General features: G+C 42.3%; 1 protein-coding gene across 3 annotated transcripts in view; it reads left to right on the plus strand.

The window, feature by feature from the left end:
- Positions 1–1,337: 1,337 nt before the first annotated feature.
- Positions 1,338–24,431, plus strand: part of RAB1A (RAB1A, member RAS oncogene family) — a 64,934-nt gene continuing 41,840 nt past the window's right edge. Inside the window, exons 1-2 of one of the 3 annotated variants that reach the window (XM_029593620.1) lie at positions 1,338–1,682; positions 4,287–4,404. In XM_029593620.1, the coding sequence (XP_029449480.1) occupies position 1,682; positions 4,287–4,404 (119 nt within the window). In that variant the 5' untranslated portion in view covers positions 1,338–1,681. Of the gene's footprint in view, positions 1,683–4,140; positions 4,196–4,286; positions 4,405–24,431 lie in introns of those variants that run through there. The other 2 variants (XM_029593619.1, XM_029593621.1) reach the window with 2 other exon arrangements.

Raw genomic sequence — 24,431 nt, forward strand, 5'->3', positions numbered from 1 at the left:
TACATCACCAGTAAAACAAAACATCATCCAAATGCTTCTTTAAAAACAAGCTCATATTATAAAGTGCACTCACCTGAGCGCAGTTTAACCTGACTTGGACGTGCTTCCATAACCACTTATACAATATGGGGGGGGGGGTTCAGTGCGTCCATAATGTGCATGCAACCCCCCCCCCCCAAAACAAAGTGCACCAGATCCCCACATTTTATGCTCAGAAATTAACACCTGCTTTTCTGTACATCCTCAGACGTGCGGAGGAACCAAAGCTTAAAAAAAAAAAAAAAAGAGAGAGTGTGCCGACAGGATAAGTTAGGGAAAACGGATGCTCAATTCTACCAGCATCCATTTTCCTAACCCGTGGCTGTGCACAGGTTCAGAAAAGGGACGGGGTAAAATTGAGCATCCGTTTCCCCAACCAGCTGACAGCCACCTCTCCTGACCCAAGGAGGTACTAGGAATGCACAATTGTCTCTAGCGCCTCTTTTTAGCGTAGCCCCCCCCCCCCTCCCCTCATTTGAATGCTGAATCGCACGCCCAGGACAGGGGGCTGTGGGTGCATTGAAAGAGTGGGCGCTCAAAACGGACGTGCTTTTTTTTTTTTTTTAGCGTGGCCGTACTGTATCAGCCTAAAAGTAACTTCTGATTACCTTCTACCCCCAAGAAGCTTCCGCGACAATATTCATAGGAAAAGTGCATTTATGGAAAACCAAAAACTGTTGTCTGCGAGCCTGATTTACAAAACATAAATTGCCCTAGACGGAAGTTGGGACCTAAAGCCTTAATAGATCAGGCCTAGAGTTTTAAAATGAGAAGGCTAAAGCAGGGCAATGAAAGTGATGGCTCGAGTCATAAGAACGAAATGAGTCTCAGCTCTTGCTTTCTCTGTATTTAGCAATGAACATTATGAATCAGGAGCCGGAAAAAGCAGGATACCGGGTACTCTCGATCATCTGCATGATCCCTCGCCCCCAGGTGCGGGTTTGAGAGCACTAGCTGTTTCAGTGCCAACAGCCGCTCGTCTTCCGCACCAGGACCAAATCCGGAAGATCAGCTGGAAGAGCCGTCGCTGTCTTCTCAACAACGCTCACGTGCCAGGTCGAGGCGGATCCCGGATTCTCACGCCATCCTCCGTTGGGGCCCCAGCCCAGTTCGGCCGGGCTCGGCACCGCTCTTCCAGGCTCGCCCCGGCTTCTGCCACGTTTCAATGGTGACGTCAACCGGCCGCCAGCCCGCACTCGGGCGCTAGAGGGAGCCCAGAGCTGAGTCGGCCTAAAGTGCCCGCAGGAAGAGAGGTGGAGGGAAGAAGCAAGGCGCCAACTGCGCACGCGCCGCCTTGGCGCGGGCGCGACGGGAAGTGAAGTTCTCCCGTCCCGGAAGCGCCCATCCTACAAGGAGCAGTAGAGGAGTTCGGGAACCAGCTCTCCCAGAGTGCAGTGCGAGCCGGCCGCTAGTCGGCAATGTAAAACCCTCTTGCTGGCTGTTCACTATTTCCTGGTTAGGCTGGTAGCCATTTTGGGCTTAAGAGCGCTGGGCTGGTAGATTTTTTTGCTTTTCTTGGGGGGGAGAGGTGACTTTTCATTTTCTGGTTTCGGGCTGTGCGCTTTGGAGGCTGTGAGGCGAGTCGTGCTGTGATTTTCCAGAGGTGGGGGTTACAGTGACATGTCCAGCATGAATCCTGAATAGTAAGTATGCTTTTCCTCTCGTACCGGCCGCGGTCCATTGCAGGACACGGCCACATCCGGCCCCGGGGAAGCTGCTGGGAGAAGAAGGAACAAAGAGGAAAGGCAGCGACCGCGATAGGGAAGAGGCGACTGGTCCATGGGCCCAGGGGAGAGAGGCCTCCGGCCCGAGGGACGTGCTTGATCAGGGGCGGGCGAGCACTGCCGGTTTGGGTGGTGGCATCCCGGGTCTCGGAGGAGCTCTTTCCTTTTCCTCTCTGTGGGGACGGGCAGGGTTTGATTTCAGCACTTTATTTTGTTTTTGGGGATTGGTAAGCCTGTTCCGCTGGGGCGGGTTCCGAAATTTGTCAGGTTCGCAAGTGGTAGCCGATTCTCCTCTCACCTCGGGCACCCCCCATCCCCCTTCTGAAGTAAAGACTAAGAATTCAAAGCAGAGGGAAGCTCTGACCTTGGGGACGTGCTGAACATTTTAGCCCGTTTGACTGCTGGTGGAGTTTGGCCAGAAGAAAAAGAGATTTGGAATTAAGGGTTAAATGTACGAAAAACAGACGCAAACTTAAATAGAAACTGAAGGAGGATTTTACGGGTGATCTGTGGTTTGCGGTTTTAGACTTTAATGGTGACGGATTGATGATGCGGAGACTTAACCTGTCTAGAAAGTTACGGATTACTGTGCACTTAACAGAAAAAACTACAGCAAATGACAATCTGTGTCCCCTGAGAGTATCAATTTAAATTAAACTAGGAAACACATAACACATTGAACTTTGAATTGCTGCTTATTACTTGAATATTATTATTTTTTTAATTGAGTTTAGCCGACTTTGAAATAGTTTATTATTTGTAAATATAGCTGTCTGGATGGCAGATTTTGATCTTTGTGGAAAGTAATTGATAGGATCTTTTGGATTTGTTCTTCCTCGCATTTCTCCTTCCCAGTGTAGGAAAGGCCCACCCATCGTTTTAGCAGAAAGTCATGTGTATGTCACATGGTTCTTGCAAAATATCTTGGTGTAGATTTTGTAATGCTGTGGCTTGGATGATGTTGTAGTGTTTCCGGCAGGAAAATGCATAAAAACTAGTTTCTTGTTAGATGTTGAAATAACTTAAGTATTTTGCATATGTATGGTATGCTTTAACAAAAAGTTAGGTGTGTGGCAGCAAATCTTTGAGATTCATCCTTAAGAAACTTTAGGTATATCAGTTACTTTATTCAAAACTTTTAAAGAGTTTCAGAGAAGTCACTGATGTCATTAATAGCAAGCCACATTAGGTGATGGCAGTTAGCAACAAACCCCCAAGGTGGTACATGTGGCACATGACAGACATAGTAGTAGCAAGATTGCTAAGTATATCTGGGGCTTGGCAGTTAGGCATAGTAGCAGAAAAATCACCCTTTGGTAGTAACCTCTCTGAAACTTTCATTAAAAGCTTTTTTTTGAATTGGTGACTGTAATGTGTATCAAGTTTTTGAGGGACAGATTTCAAAGATTTCTGATTCTCTGTGTGCTGCTGTGTTTCTCCATTCTTTGGCATATCCATATTATCTTTTGACACATAATTTGCCAACTGAAATGTACTGTCTCATTAAAGTGACTGATATTTGGTCTTTTTATTTTTTAAGTGGCTGAATTCCCAAACAAATCAGATGACCATAGGTAAACTATTGATAGTTCTAGACATTCAAGCATTATTATGAGCCGGCAGTGCAATATAAAAATGGTAGCAATATGCTTATGTGCCTTTTTTTTTTTTCTAGTATACAATAGAGGATACTATGTACATGAATGGAAGTGGAAATAAAAGCAAATATCTGTAGTAGTATTTTGCTGTGTGATTTACTGTGATTGTGTGAAAATGATGAACCAAATAATTCTCTCTCTTTTGGCCCAGCTGTTTCCTCCTGTTTCTTAGTTTTTTAGCTAGTTGGAACTGGACCTTTTACATTGTGGTGCCTTGTGCCTTCATTTGCAATTTTAGTTTGTTTTTTTTTCTCCTTTCCCAACTTATTTATTACAGCAACAGGGACCACAGACCCCTGTAAAATGTGGTGATGTGGACCTCAAGTCTGGCCACTAGGTGTTGCCCTTGCACGGTGATGCTCTCCCCGGGGCTGTGAATGGGACTGCTGAAGCATCCCCAGGTCACAGTGGGAACAGCAGAACTTAACTGACCCTGGTATTGAACATGGGTCCTCCTTATGGCAGTATGTAGCACTGCCATCTATTTGTGTTGACCTTTAACCCCCTCTCCACTCCCCCCCCCCCCCCCCCCCCCCCCAATATAGCTGAACGATGTTTGCAGGGCCTCTGATAGGCACAGGCCAGGGCTCCCTTCACAACACTGCATGTACCATAAGGTATACAGTAGGAGTCATTGTTGAACAGTAACTGAGACAAGTCCCTGGGAACCCATGAGTGTTGCCCAAACAGCCTCCCTCGACCTCCTGCACAACAGGATGCAACGCTGTTACAGAATGAACTGTCCTGTACCAAATACTGTAAAGAAAATGAAAGGTAGGCCCTGAGTTTATTTATGGAGCGGTATTTTTGTACAACTGTCAATGTCTACATCCAGTTTAGTTTTTATTCTCGTTCTTGTCTTTAGTGGATTATGCTCCTGTTCACGGTGACTGGAAATTCAAACAGCAAAGACTTTTTTCCAATGCCACACTGCTGTTTGAGTGTGAACAGCCTAGATGGAGATCAAGCAGCACTTCCCTCAGGTACTGCTGCTCTCATAACTTCTCAGGAGTGCTCCTAACCAGGGGCCCATAGGAGGAGAAATGAGCAGAAGGGCTTCTTTCCTTCCTCCAGCTGTTTGTACTGACTGACTTGGTGCAGTATATAAGCAGCTCAGCGATTATAGAGCGAGCAGGAGAGATGGAGCTGAAAAGGAGCACTGGGACAGAGAATCCAGGGCATTACATCGTTGGAGCTCTGTGCAGTGGAGCACGAATGGACCTACAGCAGGTAAAAGAAACTGAGGGGAAGGAGCATAGGAAGAGGAGAGGAAAAGGAAGCAGGGCATTACTCTGCATTTTCTGTGACACATGATTAGTAAGCACAAGGCTGGCAGGTGTTCCTTTTTTTTTTTTTCCCGCTATTGCAGCTGGGCCTAAAATTTCATTACCTGTATAGCTGTCTGGCATATTGTGCAGTTGGGCTTAGGAAAACAATTCTCCTCATATAGGGCTTCCTGGGCATTTTTTGACAACTTTGTTTTGTTTTTACTGCCTTTCTTGACTCTCAGAATATGCTACAACTATTTCACATAAAGAATATATTTATGCTAAAAGGAGAATAGCTTACAGTGCTTTTCTGAAAATGAGGAACAGTGAGTGTTTTTGAGCTCTGGTGCCATAAAGTGTGAAAAGTCCAGTTTTCATTGCAGGTTAGGTGGTGGAGTTGGCCAGAAGTCTGTAAATACATGGAGGGTAGTGCCTCATGACAGATGGGTCGCTTGAGGGCTCTGTACTGTATCAGACCATTCTAAGGCCAGTGGCAGGTTTTAACTAACCAGGGACAAAGAGCACTTTCCATGGACTTGCAGTGCCCTCATTCACCCCCTCCCTGCTAATAGTTTGTGGTGGGGCTTTTTTTTTTTGGGGGGGGGGGGGGAAGACAGGTGGCATGGTGAGTTCATGTCTTCCCTGGCGAGTGTATGCTTACACTCATGCAGCCATCTCCCCTTTCCTTCTTTTGCCATCTTACCTAGGTGTAGTCATCTGTCCCCACCCTTCCTCTTTTCCTTCCATTGCTTGGAGTCCTCTGTCTTCCTAGACCCCATCTGGGGGCTAGAGATGCAGTCCATTTCTCTCAGGGCTGATGTGATTGTATTTCTCAAGTCCTGTACATGTCATGAAATGTGCAAAAATTAGTCATATTTGTGTGTGTGGTGAGAAGTTTTACAAAGACTGTAGTAAAATCTAGTGGTTGGAACACTGGGTTAGGATGCAGGAAAAGTTTTAAGGTAAAAGTCTCTTCTCAGCCACATGCTCACTTTATCTTTCTGCCTCTAGGCCCCTTTTGAAATCCTGGTCAAGAGATGAAGAAAAGGCAGGGTGACCAGTGACTAACCAGCATAACTTCAGAATCGTGCAGTTAAAACACAGAGCATTACAACATTAGATTTTATTCTGAGAAGAAATGTTTCTTTCAACCCTCCAACTCCAAGCTTCAGGAACATTTAGAGGATCTCCACCTACCCTCTTCACCCCTCATTGATCACATTTACAGGAGCTACTGCCCAGATTCGGTCAAAGGACAGACTGTATTCCATGAGACTTTTCATGTTGCAGAGGGTTTTAGTGGTATCTGTGCTGGCTGCTGAGACTGTTTCTCAGAATTGTAGGATAAAGTTTCTGTTCGTGGACTTGTCTGTCCGCACCTGCGAGTATGATCTGCTTGGTCTCCATAGCTACGCTGATGTGTATTTTGGCTGCAATCCTGCAAGAGCCCTCCTCTGTGAGTCCCATTTTCTCTAGCTTACTAATTGTCTGATTGTTGCAAGGCTGCCTTTCTGTTAAGGTTGTTGAATACCCGGATCTCTCTGAAAAGTGGACGTACTAGTTTTATCTGCAGTGATGGATACAAAGTTTGAGTCACAGACAGCAATGTCCATTTTCCTAGTGTTTGTAGTGTCTTGCTGCTTGCACTGGGAAACAGGCCAACTGATGTAGATCGCATGTAACTGCAGAACCTCTTCAGCTCTTGTTGAATGTGAGAAGAAAAGCCCCTGGTTAGTTTTCTGGCTATTCAGAATGTGCCGTTGCCTGGCACTGCTTGATGTTGGGGGTTCAGAGTATTCTTCTCATTGCTAGACTGCTGTTATATTTTAGTTCGAACAACATAAAGCTTCAGTGTGTTTGGCAGGAATGTGTTTCAGGAAAGTAAAACCTGAATACCCCTCGGTACATTATTTACCGGGGTTCCAGAGGGGAGGATGTTTGTAGTTTGGTTTCTTGACTCTGAAGTGTCATGGACGGAGTTTGGAAGCACAGCACATGAGGACCGGTGAGATCTCTGCTGCTCCGGGCACCGGCAGCTCGTCTGTCTTTGTTTCTTTTGTAGGGCAAGCTTTGCATACTCCGAATTGTGCGTGCAACCCTTGCGTTCACAAATACTCATTGGAAATGGCAGGTGAAAGGTTTGTAACCCCTCCTGTGGTCATGTTGACATCGTAAGGCATGTTTTAGCACGCCAGGTTGCTTACTTCTCAGTTGGTTGACTTTGGAAGGCCGCGCATATTCCGGAAAAGGTAAGGGTCATCATGGGAGATCATTTTGGCCGATGTCCTCGTATGCTGGGCCTGATTGTTTATCCACATTGCTAATAAAGGCTGAGAAGTAGAAGAAAGGGAAATAAGTATAAAACATCACACAACTATGTGAGGCAACCTGTGCTTTACGGTTGGATTTGGGATCGTACCTATTTCACCTTTTTCACAAAAAAACAGAACATCTGTCTGGTGGAAATACTCTAGAAACGATGAACGAGAAAGCAGTGCAGCGACGAGGATGTGGTGAAGTCTGTAAACATATCACGTTTGCTTCCTCTCCCCAGCCCTGTTTGAACTATATCCTTTGTTTGCCAATGGCGATACATTTTCAATGACGTGGGGCTTTTTTCTTGTAGGAAATAGTCTGGTTTTTCCAAAATCAAAGACCTGCATCTGAGCACGTGCATGTTAGCTGGACACTGCAGATACATGAGAAGTAGACTTCACCTTTTCTTACAGCCTTATTTCAAAGACCAGTGGATTGGGAGGGAGATGTGGTAAACCTCCTTAATTTACATTTCTGTTGCTTTTTGTTGTGAACTGTGGATATGGCCAATTGTTTTTTGCAAAATTGCCATTTTCTTTGACCACCATAGTCACTGAAGTTTCATTTAGATTGAAGGCTGTGCTGATAAACAGCGTGGCAAGTAAAAAAAAAAAAAAAAATGGTAGACTTTGCTGCAGAACATAAGGCAACAATTACAGTAGCAGGCCTGCCAGAGAGATGATTTTGCTGCTGGTTTTGGGGAGGGGAGAGAATGAGAGACTTGTTTTCCTAGTTTAGTTTGATTATTTTTAACTTTTCTTTCCCTGGTCAGATCCAGCAGGTATGGCACTTGCCATACTGTTCTTTCTGCCCTGCTCACATCTCTCCTTCTGCCTTACCTTTAACCATTCAGAACGCAATCTATAGAATTTAAAAGTATGTCTGCAAATTAGAAAAATCTGAGCAATTGTATGCACCTTGAGGAATTAAGGGATTTTTTTTTTTCTGTTAATTGTCAAACATCGGCGAGAGAGAACTAGCTGGATTACTCCAGCAAAGGGGTGAAAGATCCCTGTGTGCCAGAGAGGAAGTGTGATCTGAGGCTGGTTTAAAGTAACCTGTGCTGTGTGCAGTCTACGCGTATGCCTACACTGCTGCTGATTTTTAAAGAGAAGCTGCCCACACCGATTTCCTTTTGAAAACTAGCAGTTACCTCAGCATCCGTGTGCTAAAATCACCCTGCATGCTTTGCGCCTGCTAGTTGTGCAGATTGGCAAAGCAGAGGAACAGCAGCATGGGCATGTTCTGGAAATCCAGAAGTATATGTTTTGGCCTTCCTCCCCAACCTAAACATGCTCATGGAAAGAGCTCTTTTACCCAATTTAAAGTGGGCAAGTTGTAAAAGCCAGCTTGTGCTTATGGCTGGACTGGCAAGGGCAACCTTGGGCCAGGTAGATAGCTTTGGACATTGTCCTCCCTCATGGTTAAAGCACTAGAATATATAGTGCATAAAAAGTCCTGGGGTGTGAGTTTGATTCATCTGCGATCTTGGACGGGTCACTTTATCACTCTGGGATCCAGTTGAAAATGGCTTAAGTAACTCTCAGTTAACACATTTTATTAATACTTTATGTAAACCTCTACCCTATAATGGGGGGGGGGGGGGGGGGGCACATAACCCCAGCTCTCAGCCATATGACTACAGATGGACATGTGTAGCGCGCCCACACAGCTAAAGGTTCTCCCAAGCATGGGGAGGAGAAGCTGGAGCAGAAAATAGGATGCAATAACTTAAAACCCACAATGTATTACTATTGCAGGTAATGGATATAAAATCAGTGCTTATAACACTACATAGCACATTAGGATTCTTATAATCTCTAGCAAACAGACACACATGTTAGTTTTGGAAGATTAAGAAAATCACTAACCCCGCCCTAAATCTCAGTTCACTTGCAGAATATTTCCAAATTCCCGTCTAAATTCTGGCCAGAATAATAGCATAAGCTCTCAGTTAAGTCTCACTTAATTTTTTTTAATCCTTTCTGTAGTCCAAATGAGAGAGCATTGCATGTGCTCGAAGTCCAGTACTCTGTTCAGATTCAGGATCCTCTTGCTTCGTGGGGTTGAATGTCCAGATTCTCTCTCACAGAAAAAATTATATTCCTTCTCTACTCTAAATAAAATCATGCCAAGTCTTCTGAGATGCCCTAAAGCTAGAAATTTCCTAATACTATAGAGTATAAATGGCTATTCTTAATATTGCTTACTAGCTAAAATAAAAATAACAAATAGTTCTCTTCTTGCTGGATAAATACTTCTGTTGAGATTACTAAAAGAAAAGCTACCTAAACTATCTGAAACGTCTTACTTTAATTTCAAGCACAAACTGGAATTAAACCCTCAAAGCTCATCTCTTCATCTCTCCCTGTCTGTCTCTCATCTTAAAGAAAGGCAGCATTATCTTTTATATCTAATTAAAAAGATTCTTTAGCAATCAATCCCATGATCCTCCTTGGCTCCAAGCAGGTATTAAACACCCAGGTTCAGATTTCAAGACTTACAATTGGTCGATTTGAATCAAAATTAGAATTTATAACTGTCTGTGAAACACAAACATCTCCCTCCTGTCCAGTAACATCCACCAAGGGTCACTCTAAATTTAGCAGACCGGTTAGACACAAAGGACCCCCCCAACAAACATCAAGAGCCATTGAATATTTACTAGAAACAATAGTAATTATACTTTTGTTTTTCAAAATGTTTCTCCATTTGGCATTCCTGACTTTCAAAAGGACTTGTTTGTATAGAGCTGTCATCGGTCCCTTTGGCCTTTTAGGTCAGCTTTGAACAAAGGAAGCAACAGTTTGGAATTATAACTGCTTTGTTACTTTTCATTCTTACTATAGAGGAAGAAAAAACAAATCTAACTCAAATACTTCTAAGTCACTGAGTTACATTTAGTAACTGATGGCAAAAAAAAAAAGCCCATCCATCCTGCCCACTTGATATTTGTCCACTTTTTGGGTAGATCAGCATACAGAGATTCCTATACCGAACTCAATGCCAGCTCCCCTTCTCTGTCTGTCCTCTTCAAACCACTGCCCTCTGAATTTCTTTCCAGTCTGTTCAGATTCTGTTAAAGTGCTGGCCTCCAACAGCTGCACTGGGAGGCCATTTCAGGCCTTGTAATCTTCCTCTGGAGATTCTTATAACACTAAATCCAACATCCAGGCTCCCTTTCATGGCTTATTACCAAGTTTTCTAATAACCCACACAGCCACCAATATTAGTGATGCCATATTTATTTTTATTAATATGGTGAGATTGTGTGAACAGGCACTGGTGCTTGAAATACAGTAAGAGGACTATGTGGCAAGTCTTACAGTGATTTCTATGGTGGTCTTTGTGCAGAAACCCTTTAATAGTAGTGAGAGAGATTAGATACTGTTTGTTTTGAGATCTAACCAGCCTGCTAGCAACAGCTTAAGCTTTCCTGGCATGAATTGGTGCCAGTGCACATCTCCATTGTCTATCCCTGCAAACTAGGCTCATTTTTCCTTATTTTTCCCTCTGTTTTGATTTTAGTTAGCGCTCCATCTTCCAGCCTGTTTTGCTTCCCCTGTCTTCCCCCCCTCTTTCCTCCCTCCAGCAGCAGTTGTCTCCTTTCTTCTGAGTGGCCAGCGCTGTAGTGGGGCTCTCCCAGCTGCTCATTCCAGTTCAGAATAGGTTGAAAAAGTATCAGATAAATGGTGTTTACATTAAATCAGAAATTGAGAAAAATATATAATCCAGGTAAAGGAATTGCTGCTAAAACAGAGGGTAATGCAGTTTGTGGAATCCAATGGATTACAGTATTCAAATGAATCTATTTTTGACTGGGTGACCAGAAAGTTAAATCAGGGGAGAGTGCTAGATATAGAGTACTTGGATTTTAGCAAGGCCTTTGACACAGTACTACATAGGCAACTTCTAAACTGAGTACCCTAAGTATGGGTCTAAGGTGACTGCCTTGAGTGGGAAGTGATAAAGAATAGTGATAACCAGAATTTGCTCCAAAGAAAGGGGGGTTGCCAGTGGTGTGCCACAGGGATCAATCCTCATTCTGATTCTGTTCAGCATTTTCAGTAGTAATATTGCAGAAGGGCTAGTGGGGATAGTTTTGCCTTTTGGCGGATGATATCAAAATCTGCAACAGAATAAGACATCCTGGAAGGTGTGGAAAATGGGAAGAGGCATCTAGTGAAGCTTGAAGAATGGTAGCTAAGATTTAATCTTAAGATGCAAGGCCATGCATTTATTTTGCAAAAACCCAAGGGAGCAGTACACTATAGGGGTGATGTTCTTTGTGCACAAAATAAAAGCAAGATCTGGGGATGGTTATATCTGATCTTAAGCTGGCCAAATAAGTAGAGGTGACAGCAAACCACAGAAGGGTTCTTGAATGCAACAGGAGAAGAATAGCTAGCAGGAAAAAGGTGATATTAACTTAGTCTCTGGTTAGACCTCATTTTGGAGTACTTTGTACAGTTCTGGAGACCACTCCTTTAAAAGAATAGAAACCAAATAGTTTTAATATCTGCCCTCTAGATCGACTATCATGTGTTCATCATAAAGCATATGGGCATGGACTTACAGATCTAGACATGTATACCCTGGAGGGAAAGGGGAGGTATGGTATACATTTACATACCTCCAAGGAATAAACGCATAGGAGACATCTTTCAAAGGAAAGGAGGCTCTGGAATGAGGGCGAATGGGAGCAGACTCTGGAGTAATCCAAAGAAATATTTCTTTATGGAAAGGATGGTGAACCCATGGAATAGCCTCTCTGTGGAGGCAGTGTCAGAATTAAAGAAAGCATGAGACAAGCACAGGAGAAGGGACTCTAAAGCTGAGCAGGAGACGTGGATGGGAAGACTGGATAGGCCTGGACCGTTAGATGATTGAGGGGTTAAAGGAGCACTTAGAGAAGATAAGGTCATCGCAGAAAGATTAAATTTCTTTGCTTTGGTGTTTACTGAAGAGGATGTTGGGGAGGTACCCGTAATTGAGAAGGTTTTCATGGGTAATGATTCAGATGAACTGAATCAAATCACGGTGAACCTAGAAGATGTGGTAGGCCTGATTGACAGACTGAAGAGTAGTAAATCACCTGGACCAGATGGTATACACCCCAGAGTTCTGAAGGAACTAAATGAAATTTCAGACCTATTAGTATTAGATGTTTAAAATTATGAGAGGTTTAGAACGGGTAGATGTTAAACGGTTATTTACTCTTTCGGATAGTAGAAAGACTAGGGGGGCACTCCATGAAGTTAGCATGGGGCACATTTAAAACTAATCGGAGAAAGTTCTTTTTTACTCAACGCACAATTAAACTCTGGAATTTGTTGCCAGAGGATGTGGTTAGTGCAGTTAGTATAGCGGTGTTTAAAAAAGGATTGGATAAGTTCTTGGGAGGAGAAGTCCATTACCTGCTATTAAGTTCACTTAGAGAATAGCCACTGCCTTTAGCAATGGTAACATGGAATAGACTTAGTTTTTGGGTACTTGCCAGGTGCTTATGGCCTGGATTGGCCACTGTTGGAAACAGGATGCTGGGCTTGATGGACCCTTGGTCTGACCCAGTATGGCATTTTCTTATGTTTTTCTTATGTTTTGTCCCTTTCTGTATAAAATTGCAAAAAAAAATTAACTGATATTTTATTTCATCACTTTATATACCGTTGTTCCATGTATAGATTACAATTTGACATACATAATAATAACTCAAAAGACGACGATGATTGGTTACATAAAGCAAGAAGATCAGAAAACTGGAGCTCGGTGGTAGTTCTTACATCTTATTCAGTGGGTTGTTTTTAGAGTCTTAGATTCTCTCATTTGATTTTTTTTTTCATGATTTTGTTATCCTTCATCTCTTTGTGGATCAGCATCTTCTGTAGTTAGATCATAAGCGTTTTTGAATAGCCATGTTTTTAGTTCACATTTAAATCTATTTGGTAAACCACGTAGTTTCTCGGGCAGAGAATTCCAGAGTGTTGGACCCGCTATTGAAAACTCACGATCTATTTGTTTCAGATGAGTGCTCCGTATTGTGGAAATAGACAGACAGTAATCCTTTAGTTTGAGACCTTAGCGTTCATATAGGATTGTAAGTTAGTGTCACTCCTAACAAGCCGGTGTTATTTGAATGAATGATGTTGTATATTATCGTTAATACTTTATAGTAAATTCTGGATGGTACTGGTGACCAATGCAGCAACATCAGTGAGGGTGTTGTGATCATATTTCCTATCTCCTAATAGTCTTGCTGCTGCATTTTGTAGTGGTTTTAAGTGACTTGCTGGAAGACCTAGTAAGGAGTTACAGTAGTCTAAGTTTTAGAAGATTAGAGTTTGCAATACAGTTCGGAAGTCCGCAAAAGTTAATGGTTTCAACCGATGTATTTGCAACTTAGTGTAACCTGTCTTAATTTTCGTATGTGCATTTTCATTCTAAGGTTCTCATCTAGCTGTATACCTAGGTCCCATATTGATTCGAGGGATTAATTTGAAAATAGGTTTAAGGCAGGTGGTTTATCTATCAATGAGTTTCTACTCAGCCAAATGATTTGTCATTTTAGGATTTAATGTAAGTTTAAGTTTTGAAAGAATTTGTTCTATTGCTTTCATATAGGTAGAACGTATCAGTGCTGTATTTTCATAGGATTTGGAGAATGGTATGTAGAACTGTATGTCAGCATATAAGAAGAGTTATTCCAAGATTTGTCAGTAGTTTACATAGTGGGAGCATGTAAATATTAAATAGTGTTGCTGATATGGCAGAACCTTGAAGGACACCCGTATCTCAATAGAAAATTTTGGTGTGTCGTTGCCAAGTGTGACTTGGCATGTTCTGTTAGACAGAAATGGAGAGCCATTTTAGAACCCTGCCGTCGATCCCAATGTCACTCATCTGTTGGTATAGCAGGTTATGGTCCACAGTGTCAGAGGCACTAGACCGTAAGATTCATCTGCTTCAAGCTCTTGTAAAACAGAATTCATTAATGAGATGAGTGATGTTTCCTAAATCCAAATTGATTTGGCAAGAGAATACTTTGATCTCCCAGGTGATTTACAAGCTGGGATAACTCTGCTTTCTCAAGAACGTTTGTAAGAAAAGACAGGCTGGCTATTGGATAATAGTTGTCCCAATCGTCAGTTCTACCAGACTTGTTTTTTATGATTGGCATTAATCGCAGCTTGTTTTAACCTACTTGGAACAGTTCCTTCCAAGAGGGACAAGTTAGTTAATGTTGTGATTGTCAGAATGATTACCTCGTGTACTTGTTTCAAGGAACTGGCTGGAATTGGGTCACTTAGGTGAATGACTGTATTCATTTTAGTTATGATTTTACTAATTTCCAAATCAACACTCCAATCGAATGTGGACCACTTAACCATGCTATTTGAATCTTCAGGTGCTTTTGTTGAACAGAAAGGGAATTTAGTTTTCAACTTATTGATTTTGTCTAAGAATGTGGTGGTATAATCATTGCAAGAGGTCTTTGTGAAGTAGCTTCTCAAGACAGAGGATGTCGGGTCTTTAAATTTTTAACAACCTCAAAGAGCAGTTTAGAATTAAATATTATCCCTTGATTCTGATTAGCATAGTAATTTTTTTTTTTTGTTTTATCAGTTAGTGTACAGTGTTTTGTAAGGAAAGACATTTTCCTAGGGATTCAGCAGATAGGCCTTTCCGCCATTGTTTCTCTAATTTTCTCAGGCTCTGTTTAGTGCTTCTTAATTCATCATTGTACCAGGTTTTTGTTTGAAGTTATTCTTATCTTTAATAGTTTGTTTTTTTTTTTTTGTCTGGCTAGGACTAAGGTTTTCTCCTATGTCTTTGATTATCTTATCCCAAGAATCAAATGCTGATGTTGAATTGGTCTGTTTTATTTCAAGGAGCTTATTTTCTGTTGCTTCAGCAAGTACTTCCATGTCTGTCCTTTTCCTGAAGGTAAAAGTAAGCTTGTTATCTATATTATGGATTTGGTTGGTGAAGGCTATTTCGGCCTTTTATTAAATGATCAGACCATGCCAATATTGTGTGCAATGTATTGATTAAGCAATTGCTGGCATTAGCAAATATTAGGTCTAGAGTGTGGCCTGCTTTATGAGTGACTTTCGAGACAAATTGTGACCATCCCAGGGCTTCCATTGCTTTTAAAAACATTTCACAGTCTAAGGTTCTCAATGCTTTGTCTACGTGAAGGTTAAAGTCTCCTACAATTAATGTAGATTCTGGTGAAGGAAGCACCTTAGCGGATTGCTCACCACTGACTGAACTATCTTTTTGTAGTATTTGGAGGACAGTAGACCAAACCTATGTTTGAGGGGATTTTAGAATTGCAGTCTCGTATGGTTCTATGTAAACCGATACGATGTGCATACGGTTATTGGTATAAAAAAACACTTAAAATAAATGGATTAATCTCTGCCTTGTAAGGTACTAGTTTGAGTTCTTTTTTACTAATTAATCCCCCACCCTTTTCTTTTGGGTCTTGGAAAGTGATATATATATCTATCATAGTTATCATCTAATATTTGGTTTAATAGCACAGTCTTATCTTTCAACTAGGTTTTAGTTATGCAACAAATGGAGGGATTTAAGTCCTCTAGAAGATCACTAATTAGCAGAATTTTTTTTGATCGAGATTGAGCATTCAGTAGGAGAAGAGATTGAGGAAGCATTGTTACTTATTGTGAGGAAGATCAGCTTTTTTTCCTTTTTTGCTTCTTTTTTAGGGTTTTTCTTCTTAGTTCTCCATATATACCCTGTCCAGTTATGGTTTCAATAAAGCAGAGCTGATCCGTTATTGTTGTAGAACGGGTGTTTTTTATATGTTGATTATAAGTATTTCAGGCTTGCACTTCAGTCGCACACAAAGGAGCAAGCTTCTTTGTTGCACTCCTTCATGTGCGCACGCCTTTGGCGTTGCTGCCACTCCCAAGTTGGCCCTGTTGGTGTGCAGGAGTGGGGGCTGTAGGTGGGGCAGTCCTCGCGGCACCAGCGTCTCGCTTTGTGTACCGGGGGGTCACGCCTACTGCCTCGCTTTCTCGGCATCTGGGGAAGGCGGCTACCCTGCTGCTTCTTGACCTGGCCTGATTTAGAGACTTTGTAAAGTCTTTTAAAGATTTTCTTCCTCCGCCCTCAAACTTTTAATTTTGCTCTTTTTAGATTGTGGTCTTGAAAGCTGCGCCCCTTCAGGAATGTGTGGGTTGATAGATGGGATTTTCTGGTCACCATCCCAAATCAACTGTTTTATTTGCTTCCAATTACTGACTCCATTATTTTAAAATATTTCTAGTAGTACTATCGCTCTTTTTTTTTTTTTTTTTTTTTATATATATATATTTTTTTATTTTTTTTTCTCTGCCAAATGTGGAAGGAAATAAAACTGTATTTAAAAAAAAAATTGATTCTAAGATTGACATCCAGTATATCCCTATCAAAATTAAAGGTCTGCCATGTGCCTAGGGTCCTAGCACTGTGTTACCCTAGTTTATGTTAATTTCCCATTTATACATTTTATAACCATCGAATATGTGAATGCTGGAAGTGCTTCACATGCACCTGTTGCATTACTGACTTTTTTCCTTGCTTGTGTAATCTCCCAAATACCCCGGCTTCCTTTTGCTGATGAGAGAACAACCAAAACAAATCATGCTTTTATTCTTAATGTCTGAGGAGGAGGAGAACACGATGATAGGTTTTTGGAATCTTTATTGTACTTAGCCGTTCTCAGCACTGTAAATCTAAGGAAATCTGGGCATTTCTGGGCTTGTCGGAAACCATTGCTAGTATCATCCTGATATAGCGAAAGAGGGACGAGAGCATAGCAGCTTGGACACGCTGCCAAAAAAAGTCTAAAACAAGTTTAGCTGGGCTCTGCAGGACAGCATCAGGGATGGGCAGAATGGAATGGCCTTGCAAGCTTCCTTTGCTTTCATTTTCTCTGTTTGTTGATTAGGCAGAAGAGTCAGAAATAATATACAGGTGACAGAAGAGAACTAAGGAATGGCAATGGTGCCACCTTGAGCATTGGTTATAATCGCTGGTTTAGTCTGCCCTACAGAACTTTAAGGCCTACAAACCATTCATTTTCCTCTTAAACATGGAGTTAATTGGACTTGACAATTTTAGGTCACTCACCAGTGGGAAGTACAGTTTGTTAGGCATTTCATACAGTTAGTTTTTATGTATAAGATAACTCCAACTAATCTGTTTCAGCACCGTAAGCTTCCAGTAATGAGTGCACTGGTCTGGAAAAAGTTTGACATCTCTTAAGAACTTTGTTGCCCAGATTGTGGATGGGTGCTTTTCTTTCCTTGCAGTAACGCAGGAGCTCTCTGAGAGAGAACCGGTGCATTAGGGAAAAGATTAGCAGACTATTGAATGGTGGTAGATGGGGTATACTCCCCTTGTTTTTGTTAAGCTTTGGGGATGATTTCTCAGAAATTCTGTACCAGTTTGGTGTACTTCCTTGCCTGGTACTTGGACTTGTGTTGGGTACGTGCTCCAGCCCCGGAGTACGTGGGCTGGTGATGCACAGTTCTTGATGGCTTTCTATCGTATGTACCTAGCTGAGCCAGGTTTGTCTTCATTTTTTCATTTGTTTTGGTCTTAGGTAAGTAGGTTATGGTGGACTAGGATGAGTACTTCTAAGGACTCTCAAATACTTTTCCCATAGCCAGTGCATCTTGAGCTATGAACATGTCAATGCCATTTTCATTTACTGATCGTTTGCATCTTGGCCAATATTTTGTACAAAAGATGGCTAAGGTTATGGTTCCTCAGTTCTATCAGTCAGGGCTGTTTGTGGGAGCTTCTAGGCAGGAGCCCTTGTTTGACTATTTATGTCCAATGGATTGAAGTTAGAGAGTCCTTTGGTGAGAAACTGATCAGGCATCACTGCTTCCAGGTGTATTTCATGGTATGAAAAATCCTCCGGCTCTTTTCCAATAAATCTCCCCTCCCTCCTCCCCCCAACTGCATCTGTTACCTTATTTTCTTAGTACCAAATTCAAACATCAAGTATTGTTTGTCTCTTGTATAAAGAGAATTTGCATGCTGGGAAAGACCTGAATTTCTCTTGCATTTGCCATACGCAACTTTATGTAATAAAGTTTTTGTTTTCTATTCCTGTTGATTACCTGTTTAGGAAAGGCATTTCTGTAAGTGATTGCTGGCTTCAGTACCTCTGAGTCAGGTATTCAGCTCCCCTCACTTGGGATCTGGAAAAATAGTATAATGTTTTTCATTAAGGTTTTAAGTCCCTCCTTCCCTTTCTCTCGCTTTGTGTGTGATTATATCTCTCTCAATATTAAACACATGGTTCACACCACCCACTCTATCCTCCGCCTGATCAGTCTGACTCCGCAATAAAGCTCCAGTTAATATATGAAGCATCCTTAGTGGTCCTGATTAGGAGAGAGATTTCTGTAATTTATGAATGGTAAAGTGACAAATTGCTGTTGATTTTGTCCTCTAGTGCCTCGCTTTTCAACCGGTGTCGCATCTTCCAGTGACCCACTGCCCCGTTGTACTTTCCTTCTCCCTTTTTCCAGCCCCCGCGGGCCAAATGGAAGCCTCCTCCCTTCTACCTGCCAGTGGGAGTAGGAAGAAGGGAGGAAGCCTTTGATTGGCCAGTGAGGCAGGCATCGCATAGCTGTGGGGTGGGAGGAATGGCAGTGTCGAACCCTGACCCCAACCAAGCAAGGCCACCACGGGAGCCCATCCCTGTGGCGGTGAAAAAAGAGAGCCCACCGGAGTAAAGCCGCGACAGAACTGGAGTCTATCCCTGCAGTGAAGGAAGCTGTTTTTGTTGAGAGTTTGTGGGTGTGAATGGGTGCCTGGGTGAGAGCTAGTGGGTGTGGCTGCAGGTGCGAGAGCATTGTGTGGGATTGAGAGAGAGATTGGTCGTGGGGTCTAATTGGGTGTGTATGTGTGAGTGACTGGTTGTGGGGGCTAAGGAAGAGGACTCTGAGGACAGAGCTTCAGCAGCCCTTGCTGCTTCTGGTGAGTGCTATTGGCCTGGAAGGGAAAGGAGTAGGAGAGTTGCTGGAGAGGATAAGTAAAGGTGGCTTTTTAAATTTATTTTTCTTGATTGACTGCCATTTTAATTATTGGGTTTTATGCGATGTCTGCTGTTTTTTGAAATATATTGATATTTGGACATGTTTTAATAATTTTTGAGTTTTTAATTGTTGGATATTCTGTTCAGCAGCTGTCTTGTAACATTTTTAGTATAGCTTTACAATTATTTCTCTGTGGGGATCTGTAGCAGCTTGGCTTATTCTGTTTTCCCAATAGGAAATGTATTAGTGTTTAGGGCCTGGTTTAATAGTTGTATTTCTTAGATACGGTTGTTACTGTTGAGTGCGTGCCATAATACAGGTGTAACTTTGTGCGGGTTAGTTTGTGTGCAATATTGCAAATCCTGAGAGTCTGTTAGGTGCTATATTTCTCTTTCCATTTCTCCAGGTTCACACTGCATGCAGAGTGACTTTTTTGGTTTTCCATTCCAGTTTGTCTCCATATTTATAATTTGTGGTTTTTCTGTACTTGGTGAAGGTCAGTTCTGGGTGTGTGACTGAGGTGAGGTATTTGATACAAATTCTTACTTGCTAGTAAATCTTATTTGTTGTGTTTTCTCAATAGGATATGCATTAGTGGTAAATTACTGTCTTTTCATAAGGAAGGCTATTTTGCCTGGTAGTAAAAGGAGTTTGTTTTGCTTTTACTGAGATGTCATCAGAACCAGAATATCTCTTTTTTTGTATGGTGAGTTGTACGGATAATGCCCTAGATCTGCTCTGCACTCATTGCTGGGGGTTGAGGGGGATTCCTGTGGATGCAGAGTGCATGTTTACATATAGCCCAGTGACTGTCACATGTTCAGTGTGTCACGCATGTGAGAACCATCTGTCAGGTGTGTCCTGGCCAAAAAAAGGTTGAGAGCTACTGCTCTAGTGAACCACACAGAAACTTTTTGATTTTAATGGGCAGCCACATCAGTTTCTCTCCTGCATGAACTGCATTTTGCCTGTGTTGTGTTGGTTTGGCTGGAGCTGCCAGGCCACTGAGCAGTGGAAAAGCCGTGCACTCCCTGTGACATCAGCTCTGTCCGACTGCCAAGAGGTGGTGTGACACAGCACAGCATTCCAGTTCTGACGCCAAAGACCTTTGCAGCCTGCTTCCTGGAACTTGATTTAAAGTGGATCAGCGCTGGTTGAACCTGAGGCTAGGCAGGACTGATTGACAGGTGACTGAGAACTCGGCTCTAAACTCCTCCTCCCCATTTTTTATTTGCTTTTTAGCACTTCCTACTGCTCAAACCTTTTTATTTAAATAATAAAAATCAGTAAAACGTATCTGGACCAAATGTAGGCAGAATTAATGAAAATGTTTTGAACCTTATTTTAAACACCAAAAAATGAGTGCTGTGCTGCCACACACTGCTCCCGCTGTTTCACTGCTATTTAACTCGAACATTTTCAGAAGCCTTTTAAACGCTTTAAGAAGCAGCAAAGACTAACCTGAGCCTGCAGCAAATATTTGTGTAAAGGTATCTTCTGTGCTTCTGGTGCCAGAGGCAAGGCGGATTTACAGTTCATAGAAAGGGGTTTAACACCAGAGTCATGTCCCAGAGCAAGGGAAGCAGCAGGGCGGACTGTCTGAAACCATCTTATCCACTCTTCAGTCAGCGAGCCAAGGATCCTCTCCTTAGGGAAGAAAATCATGGTGAGCTCTTCTGGTATTGACACTTCTGATATAAATATGTAAAAGACGGAGTTTCTTTTAGGCAAGGGGAGCCGCATAATTCACTAGGGTCCATTGTGCTTTACAGCCATTCTCCTCCTAAGTAGTGAGGTGGTGGTGGTGGAGATCGTTCTCTGACAGCAAACAGTTGCTCACAGACTGACTCCTGTCAAAAGCGGCAGCATACGTGGTCTCAGTGATTCAACTGGGGTCAAGCAAATCCAGTGCTGTCTTCATGTGACTTTGTGTGGGTTTTTTTTTTCAGGAAGCTTGACCTAGTCACGTAAGTTTTAAACTTCGGAAACGCTTAGTTCCACTCTGTGTATACGCGGGTATAAAAATCTCTCTTAAGTCATGACTGTCACCTTTATCCATATACAGAAACTAAAGGCGGAGGCTGCTCATCCGACTAAAAACATAAATTTAAAACTTTGATGCAAAGCCAGGGATCGCCCACAGTACTGTCAGTGCTGCAAAAGCTTTTAGTCCCTGTGGCTAACTTCCTGGTTCAAAGCAGGTGAGCCTGAATGCCACACACAGCATGTTGAGGTTTTTATACTTTTTTTTTTTTTTAATTACACATTTTAGTATGTAAAAGAACAGCACATATTGCATACTGGAACAGATACAGCACTGCCTGCTCAGTATGCATACCATCTAGGGCCTGCCCATAAATCAAAGGACTTTTTAAAAAATCTTCTGATTGTGTTCACCTTCATCCACACTCGTTTCCGCCACCCCATCCCACTTACAGTGGGGAGGCTGAGGCGCCGTAGACTTTCATTCCTAGTTTCCTAGCCCTCAAATCCTTTCTTCCTTCTGTCCTTAAGCCACCGTAGCGGCATTCTCAGTCAGAAATTATAACCCGTGCCCTGAATCCACGCTGTTGCTATGGGATTCCCTTGGAGGCTGTGAACACGTCTTTAGCATTGTCCCTAACATCTTGCCAGCACCTTGAGCAGAACATAAGTTGCGTCTGGGAATGGAATAGGGGCCTTGGAAGGTTTTTATTTTGAAAACTTATGCTTTCCAGATAGGTTTAATATAAAAAGTGTTCTGCCTTTAAATGTTTCTCATTTGAAATAAATGTAGGAAAATTGTGCCCACTCCTGCAAGTTAGTCAGCTTTTAAAAACAACATTTTTAGGTGTGACATAGTGTGTGGGGTAGGTCCAGCTATGTTTCTGGCTATTAATGTTTACTGTTCAAGATCTTTGTGAGTGATATTGTGAAGGGGGTTAGAAAAGTTTGCCTTTTGGCTAATGACACTAAGAGTGGACACACATGAAGGAGTAAAGAGAATGAAAGCACCCTAATTAGGGTCATTCTTTGTGTAATGTACCGTATCGCGGTGGTGGTATTAAAATTAGGGGAAGGGGAGGTGCGTGGACAGGTCTTGGGCGGAGTTATTTCCCTGCAAGCATACAGGTAATGTTTTTCACATTATCGCCGGCAGCACCGCAGGAAATTACACCTTTTCCCGTGGCACTATGGGGGTGGCAGTGCGGCCGGCCGTGCTGCCCCCTATCGCCCCGCCCCCCCCTTTTTTTTCCCCCCGCAACAACGCATTCTGCTATGATGAATCTTAAGGGTAAGAAAGCTCGAGGAGTTGTCAGAGGTTTGGCAGTTGGGAATCACTGCCATACATGTGGGATGCAGCAATCCAAAGGAGCTAGACATGATTGCATGGACCAAGAGAGAGACCTCGGGCTGGTAGTTTCTGATGATCCCGATGGTGGTGAAGAAGTGTGACAAGGCAGTAGCTAAGGCCTTAAGGAGGCGATTATGCTCCTGTTCAGGTTGTTGGTGAGTCCTCACCTGAAGTACTGTGTTCAGTTCTGCAGACTGTCTCAAAAAGGATAGAGTCGGGTTGGAAGTGGTCCAGAGAGGCAACCAAAATGGTGTGGGGTCTGCACAAAAAGCCATATGAGATGAGACTGAAGTACTTAAACTATGTGGATTGGAGGAGAGGAGGGAGGGGAAGAATATAGACTTTTAAAATAACTGAAAGGTATTAATGATGCACATGAATCAAACTTTCTGACTGAAAAGGTGTAGAACTAGGGGACATGATTTGAAACCCCAAGAGGGGGGAGACTCTGGGACAATGTCAGGAAATATCTTTTTCAGCGAGAGAGTGCCTTCCCGAAAGAGGTGGTGAAGATAAGAACTGTGATAGAATTCACAAGGGAATGAGATGAAGACTGGATCCCTAGTGGCTAGAGAATGGAAATGAAGAAACCTAGTAACCTTTTGGTGTAATATTTCTGGATGGAGGTAACCTGAACAAGAGCGGCCATTATAGCCCTAAATGGAAGGCATGGGGGCAACATTCATGGAGTGGCAATTACAACCCCAAACAACTTGCCAGGTAGCCTGGATGAACCAGCCGGGTCTTTGTCTACCATCCTTTACTATGTGTTTTTCTAGACTGCTATTGTATTTCTGATGTATAATTTTAAGATGTTACCATTTATTGTGTTAATTTTGTGAATTGCTTTGGTTTGGACTGTCTAAAAATTTAATATCTAATATTCTGCTTATTGCATGATTACACTTTTCCTGAGACAGCCAACCTGAAGCTTTTGGCCCCAGCCACTTGGGCTGACGTTACCTGAAATGGCCAGATCGGGATGTTAAAGCAGCCTGAAGGCGTTACCTGCCAAAAGAACACGTTCCCATGTGTCCCTTAGTGCATACTTGGTATGAAGTTGGGGCACTTTTATTAGGTTGTGAGTGCGCCACACATCTGATTATCTTAATTATTTACTAAACAGCAGAGGATGTGCTGGTTTAAACATGCTATTGTTGGCGAAACAAAGCTTAGTAAGATTTGAGATAATTGGGCAGGTTTAGAACAAACAGAAAAGACCGTGCCATACAAAAGCCTGAGTAATGGGGATGGAGAGTTTCGATCTTTTCATCTAAATTTACTAAAGAATCCATTGTTGTGAATTCTTGCAGCCCCGATTTCACAACCAGTGGTAGTAGGTCATGGGAATTATACTAGCAAGTGAGGGGGGAAAAAGGAAATGACAACGACAATCTCTTCCCTACAGCCTATCTCCTTGATTCTTGAAGATGTGGCAAAATCCATTCATGAGCTAGAGCTTTGGCTTCTTCTAATTAATGCTAGATTGGCTAAAAGAAAAAGGGAGGGGATTTCATGATTTAATTTAGAATCAGGAAGTTAACATTCACTTTGTTACAGAATTCTGCCTTCCTTCCACAATATGATTTTAAGTTATCTATGCCCGAAGGGTTTTAAAATGATTAATGGGCTTGATGGGGGGGGTTCTGTCAGTTCCAGGGCATGAATGGATGTTTGATTTTCCCCCTGTAAAACAATCAAATAGTTATTTTATTAGTCTGTCAGGCACCCTTATGGACTAATAAGAGCTGATAGTTATGGGAGATTTTAATATACCCAAGTCATGAGTTTCTGTTTATGGAAACTGTCTTCCATAGGCTTTGATCAGGTTGTTCAGTCACACACACATAGGAAAAAAAAAATTCCAGCACATGCTTTACATATCAATTATGTTCCGTTAGATATTTCAGTAATATTTTTTTGATTTCCCTGAATGTGTTATCAGCTGGATTTGAGCTTGCAGTGAAAACAAACACATTTGAGCTTAACAATATTGATCCATCTAAGTTTTTATGGAAATCATTGGA

Source organism: Rhinatrema bivittatum, chromosome 3 (genome assembly GCF_901001135.1).
Source record: "Rhinatrema bivittatum chromosome 3, aRhiBiv1.1, whole genome shotgun sequence".
NCBI classification, from domain to species: Eukaryota; Metazoa; Chordata; class Amphibia; order Gymnophiona; family Rhinatrematidae; genus Rhinatrema; species Rhinatrema bivittatum.